Source organism: Colobus angolensis, unplaced genomic scaffold (assembly GCF_000951035.1).
Source record: "Colobus angolensis palliatus isolate OR3802 unplaced genomic scaffold, Cang.pa_1.0 Scaffold51, whole genome shotgun sequence".
Classification (NCBI taxonomy): domain Eukaryota; kingdom Metazoa; phylum Chordata; class Mammalia; order Primates; family Cercopithecidae; genus Colobus; species Colobus angolensis.
This window is the reverse complement of record NW_012118599.1, coordinates 12,590,170-12,596,465: the sequence shown is the minus strand read 5'-3', so window position 1 is coordinate 12,596,465 and position 6,296 is coordinate 12,590,170. Positions and strand designations below refer to the sequence as shown.

Here is a 6,296-nt window from a genome sequence, read left to right as displayed (position 1 = left end):
GAAAAATGCTTTCTTTTGATATTTAGAAATGCTTGTGTTCTTATTCTAGTAGTTCTTTATGCTAGTATCTTTATACATTGCCCTTAGTCCTGCTTTTCTTTTCTTTTCTTTTTTTGAGATGGAGTCTCACTCTGTCACCCAGGCTGGAGTGCAGTGGCGCGATCTCGGCTCACTGCAACCTCCACCTCCTGGGTTCAAGCCATTCTCCTGCCTCAGCCTCCGGAGTGGCTGAGATTACAGGCACGTGCCACCACACCCAGCTAATTTTTGTATTTTTAGTAGAGATGGGGTTTCACCATGTTGGCCAGGATGGTTTCAATCTCCTGACTTCGTGATCCACCTGCCTTGGGCTCCCAAAGTGCTGGGATTACAGGTGTGAGCCACTGCGCCCGGCCTTGTCTTTTTTTAAAGAGTGCTGGGCTTTGCTGCAGCAGGCAGTTAAGTCACTTGCCGTTTGGTTTGATTCTTTTAAGGCTTGTTTTCAAGCTTTGTTAGGGCATGTCTAAAGTAGTCTTTAGGGATAGTTTAATTCCATTACTCAGTAAGATGTGGCCCTTTTAGAGTCTCTACTGAATGCCTTGAGTGACCAGTGAGGAGTCTTCACTTTGGTTGGTGGGAACTAAAATGATTTTTAGCCCGTTGTGAGCCCATTCAGTTCCCAGTCAGTCTATTGTCTGATCTTGTGGAGTTCTACCCTACACATGTGTGTGTTAATATTCAGCAAAGACTCGAAGGAAGTGCCATGTGAATTTCTTAATTTCATTTTTTTGTATAGTTCCTTCTTCCCCAGAACTCTGCCCCGCAGCTTCCAGCCCTCCAAGGCTCTGTGAACTCGGAGCTCCAGCTCCTCAGACTCACGGAGAACGCCATGCTCTGTGTAGGGTTGCTCATCCTACGCTGTGGTCTTGAATGCGCCGCCAGGCAAAAGCTGGGCGATTCCAGGGCTCTTTTCATTTGCTTTCCTTTTCTTTAGGATCACAATCCTGCGCTGCCTGTTGTCTCATTCCGAAAACTGTTATTTCATACATTTTGTCCAGTTTTCTCCTTGTTTAAGTCAGGAGAGTAAATCTGATCCCTGCTACTTCATTATGGCTGGAATTATTGTCTATGAATAAAAATGTTATTATCCATCATCTATTAATAAAAATGGTAGTTTTTTCCCCAAGTTATTTGATGAATCAGTTTTGTACTATTCCATCCCTCTCATCAAAGTTATTCATACCTTTAAATAGTGTAGTAATTGTGCTTGGAAATTTAAGAATGTTAACTCTGCAAATGCAACAATCCACCTTTAAAATAAGAACAAAACCTGATAACCAGAACCAGATAAAGTTGCCAAGTCTTCTCTAGTTAGCTAGTGACAGAGAGAGCCAGAATTAGAATAAAAATTAGGGAGGTAAGATTACTTATTGGAAAGGTCCCTATAATGTGCAGTACATTTACAGGGATTAGTCAACTCAGCAGATATCTTTTGAGTACCATTTATGCACTTGATCTACAGGAGAAATGGGAAGGTGGTGAGGTAATGGAGGCAGGGATCACAAAGATGAATAAGATATGATATTTGTTTCAAGGCTCATTGTCTGTTGTGGGGAGAGACCACTAGATGAGTAATCATAAAACAATTGAAAGCAAATATGATACAATGTGTACCTAGAGGACAGACATGTGGGGAAGTTGGGGACATGTTGCAGAGGGGGTAGTATTTGATCTGGCTCCTAGATGAGGTATTGCAATTAATGTGTCTTCCAAGGACAAAGTATTGTGGGATGTATCTATGTTAGGTCACTTAATATTTATTTTTACATTTCCACGTGTGCTTGAAAAGAAAGTGTATTCCATTTAATCAGGATGGAAAGTTAGATACATACTCAGAAGACTGACTTTATTGGTTATGTTGTTTAGCCCCTATACTTCCTTTTTTTTGTTCACTTGGCCTAGTTTGGATTGAGAGTTAGTGTGAGTTAGGGTGTCTGAATATTAGCGTTTAGACTATTTTTGTTGTTAATTGTGTCTTTTAGCATTATAAAAGTATCTTTATTTTTCTCATTTAATACTTTCTGTCCTAAAGTATACCTAGCCAGTTATTAAGATTCTAATTCTTACTTTATTTTATTTGCATCTGACCTTTGCCCATTCTTTTTTTTTTTTTTTTTTTTTTTGAGGCGGAGTCTCGCTCTGTCACCCGGACTGGAGTGCAGTGGCCAGATCTCAGCTCACTGCAAGCTCCGCCTCCTGGGTTTTACGCCATTCTCCTGCCTCAGCCTCCCGAGTAGCTGGGACTACAGGCGCCCGCCACCTCGCCCGGCTAGTTTTTGTATTTTTAGTAGAGACGGGGTTTCACCGTGTTAGCCAGGATGGTCTCGATCTCCTGACCTCGTGATCCGCCCGTCTCGGCCTCCCAAAGTGCTGGGATTACAGGCTTGAGCCACCGCGCCCGGCCCCTTTGCCCATTCTTTTTGCCCATTCTTTTCTTTTGAAGCAGTTTGCTTTTAGTGTAGAATTGGATTTTGCTCTGTGAGCCAGCTTGAAAATATTTTCTTTAATTCAGGTGAATTAGACCACTTGCATTTATTGATTAGACTGATATATTTGATTTCAGTTCTGTTACATTATTTGTTACATTTATTATGTGTACTGTATTATATTTACTGTGAGTCTTTCAGTGTTTTCTTTGATAGCTTCAACAAAGGTTGAAAAATGCTTTCTTTTGATATTTAGAAATGCTTGTGTTCTTATTCTAGTAGTTCTTTATGCTAGTATCTTTATACATTGCCCTTAGTCCTGCTTTTCTTTTCTTTTCTTTTTTTGAGATGGAGTCTCACTCTGTCACCCAGGCTGGAGTGCAGTGGTGAGATCTCGGCTCACTGTAACTTCCACCTCCTGAGTTTAAGCCATTCTCCTGCCTCAACCTCCTGAGTAGCTGGGATTACAGGCACATGCCACAACGCCCAGCTAATTTTTGTATTTTTAGTAGAGACACGGTTTCGCCATGTTGGTCAGGCTGGTCTCGAACTCCTGACCTTGTGATCCACCTGCCTCGGCCTCCCAAAGTGCTGGGATTACAGGCGTGAGCCACCACGTCCAGCAGTCCTGCTTTTCTTATTTGGGCTTCTACTACTTGGCTTGTTGGCTTTAAGTGATAACTTTGACTTTCACCAATTACCTATTTGGTAACCATCCTCTTCTTTCTTGCAGGGACTTCCCTACCCCCAGCAGTTTTATAAGGGCATTTTGCCAATTGTGGTATATTTCTCCCCTAAAGCACAAGAACTCTAGCTTCCAAAAGATGAAAACATTCTGCATCTCCCTGCTCTAACTCATCCCAGAGCCACACTTCCTACTACCTATTGGACCACACGCAGCCCAGAAATGCCCTTTCAAGTCTCAGTGGCTCTGGGAAGACTCTGGGTGTCTGCATTAGCCAAGGTCCCAGCAGAAAACAGAAAGCACACTCAGCTGGGATTCTGAAGACAGCTTAAGGAGAGGGACTACTTATGGGTGTGTGGGCAGGGTTGGGGGAACCCACATGGGAGGGTGAAGCACCCAGAGGCTCATGACAGTGGGAAGCGTTACTACTCCTGGGTCTGAGCAGCAAGAAGAGGGATCACGGTTTGCAGAACAGTAAGCACTGGAACTCTGGGAGAAGGGCTGCCCAACAGGAGCTGTGGCACTGCCAGAATTGGGGTGCCTTGGGAGATAGGACATCAGGGGAGGAGCTAGGTAAGAAATGCCCTAATTTCTGTCCACCTTCTGATCTCCTGTTGGTGCCATCAGCCAAACCCAGCTCAAAGGTGGAAGCACGGGTGGGGATGGTGGTTCATGCCTGTAATCCCAGCACTTTGGGAGGCCGAGGTGGTAGGATCACCTGGAGTCAGGAGTTCAAGACCAGCCTGACCAACATGGTAACGCCCAGTCTTTACTAAAAATACAAAAATTAGCTGGGCATGATGGCATGTGCCTGTAGTCCCAGCTACTTGGGAGGCTGAAGCAGGAGAGTCATTGAACCCGGGAGGCAGAGGTTGCAGTGAGCAGAGATCGCACCACTGCACTCCAGTCTAGGTGACAGAGCAAGACTCTGTCTCAAAAAAACAAAACAAAAAGAAATGTGGACTGGATGTAGTGGCTCACACCTGTAATCCCAGCACTTTGGGAGGCCGAGGCAGGTGAATTACCTGAGGTCAGAAGTTCGAGACCAGCTTGACCAACAAGGTGAAACCCCGTCTCTACTAAAAATACAAAAATTAGCTGGATGTGCAGGCGTGTGCCTGTAGTCCCAGCTACTCAGGAGGCTGAGGCAGGAGAATTGCTTGAATCTGGGAGGTGGAGGTTGCAGTGAGCCGAGATTGCACCACTGCATTCCAACCTGGGCAATGGAGTGAGACTGAGTTTCAAAAAAAAAAAAAATGTGGAGGCACGGAGGAGCCCAGGTGATACTAGTTGTAAGGTCAGCCTCTTGGCAGAGAAGGGCTGAACAAGAGCTGGGTTTAAGGCAGGGACAAATGGTGAACAACTAACATATTTTATTTTGAAGCTGGTCTCCTAAATTGGAGGTCTTTTTACTTTTGGAGCATATAATGCCTTATCCGCTGTTGGTGTTTGTAAATTTTGCGTCAAACTGAAACTCAGGGTGTTGTCTTCTTACCACAGCTTGCCTTTCTGGGTGAAGGAGAAGGCCAACAGTTTGAAGAATGAGATACAAGAGGTTGAGGAGCTCAACAACTGGCAGCCAGCAGTGCCCTTAATGCACATTCTGCTCCTTCCTGGTGGGTTAAAGAACCTTCAAAGAATAGTGTAAAAACAGGAGGAGTCCACCGGGCATGGTGGCTTACTCCTGTAATCCCAGCACTTTGGGAGGCCGAGGCGGGCAGATCACAAGGTCGGGAGTTCAAGACAAGCCTGACCGACATGGTGAAACCCTGTCTCTACTAAAAATACAAAAATTAGCCAGGCGTGGTGGCGCACACCTGTAATCCCAGCTACTTGGGAGGCTGAGGCAGGAGAATCGCTTGAACCCAGGAAGTGGAGGTTGCAGTGAGCTGAGATTGTGCCACTGCACTCCAGCCTGGGCAACCAACAGAGCAAGACTTTGCCTCAAAAACAAACAAACAAACAAACAAAAGACAAAACTGGAGGAGTCCAGAAGAACAGGCTTTTGAGAGGCTTCACAATGGAAAGGAGGGCAGGCAAAGTATCTCCCGGAGTGGATGTGTCTTCTGTCCTGAGGTGGTCTCATGGGCAGATGTCATAGCCAAGCAATGAGGGTTGAGTGTATTGGTTGAGAATTGTTAGTTTTGTAATGGAAGAAAGCCTTTAACTCCATGCCTCTATCCACAGGTGCTTTGGACTTTCCAAGACAATCCTGAGCATAAACAGACCCACAAAACATGTACTGACTGCACTCTGGCGAGCCTTTTCCAGTTGATGGTTTTTCTCATGTGACTGTTGTAAATTCAATGTTTGACCCTTATGAGGAAGTGCTGTGCTTTGCTTTTTTAAAACTTTATATTTTGAAAACTTTCACATTTACAGAAAAGTTGCAAGACTCGTACAACAAACACCTGCATATCCTTCACATAGATTCTATCAATGTTAACATTTGTTCAAACTTTCTCTCTCTCACAATATTACAATTACCATTTTGCTGAACTCTTTGAGAGTGAGTGGCAGATATTGTAATGCTTTACACCTGTATACCAACATACCTCAGCATGTATCTCCTAAGGTCAAGGATGTTGTCTAACAACCACAACACAAATATCAAACTCACGGAATTTAACACTGATAAAATATTATTAATATTTAGTCCACATTCAGTTTTAGTCAATTATATTTAGTTTTCTAAGGATGCCCTCAAATCAATCATAAATACAGACATTATGTGAGTGTCTTAGCCTGTTCAGGCTGCTATAACAAAATACCATAAACAGAATGGCTTATAAACAATAGGAATTTATTTCTCACAGTTCTGGAGGCTGGGAAGTCCAAGCTCAGGGTGCCAGCAGGTTCAGTGTCTGCTGAGGGCCAGCCTTACGGCTCATAGACAGTACCTTCTTGCTGTGTGCTCATATGATAGAAGGGGTGAGCTAGTCCTCTGGGGTCTCTTTTACAAGGGCACTAGTCTCATTCATGAGGGCTCTGATCTCATGACCTAATCGCCTCACAATGACCTTATCTCCTAATACCATCACCTCGGGGATTAGGTTTCAACATATGCATTTTGGGGTGGGGAGGACAAACATTTAGACCATAGCAGTGAACTTTCATTGCTTTTGGTAAAACCGTTTTCATTTTAT

At 44.0% G+C, this 6,296-nt stretch overlaps 1 protein-coding gene across 2 annotated transcripts in view; it reads left to right on the top strand.

The window, feature by feature from the left end:
- The window catches only part of SPATS1 (spermatogenesis associated, serine-rich 1), a 34,081-nt gene extending 28,611 nt beyond the window's left edge, over window positions 1-5,470 (top strand). For both annotated transcript variants that reach the window (XM_011960305.1, XM_011960306.1), the window contains exons 8-9: window positions 4,651-4,766; window positions 5,338-5,470. In XM_011960305.1, the coding sequence (XP_011815695.1) occupies window positions 4,651-4,766; window positions 5,338-5,366 (145 nt within the window). In that variant the 3' untranslated portion in view covers window positions 5,367-5,470. The remainder of the gene's footprint in view (window positions 1-4,650; window positions 4,767-5,337) is intronic.
- Window positions 5,471-6,296: the final 826 nt, after the last annotated feature.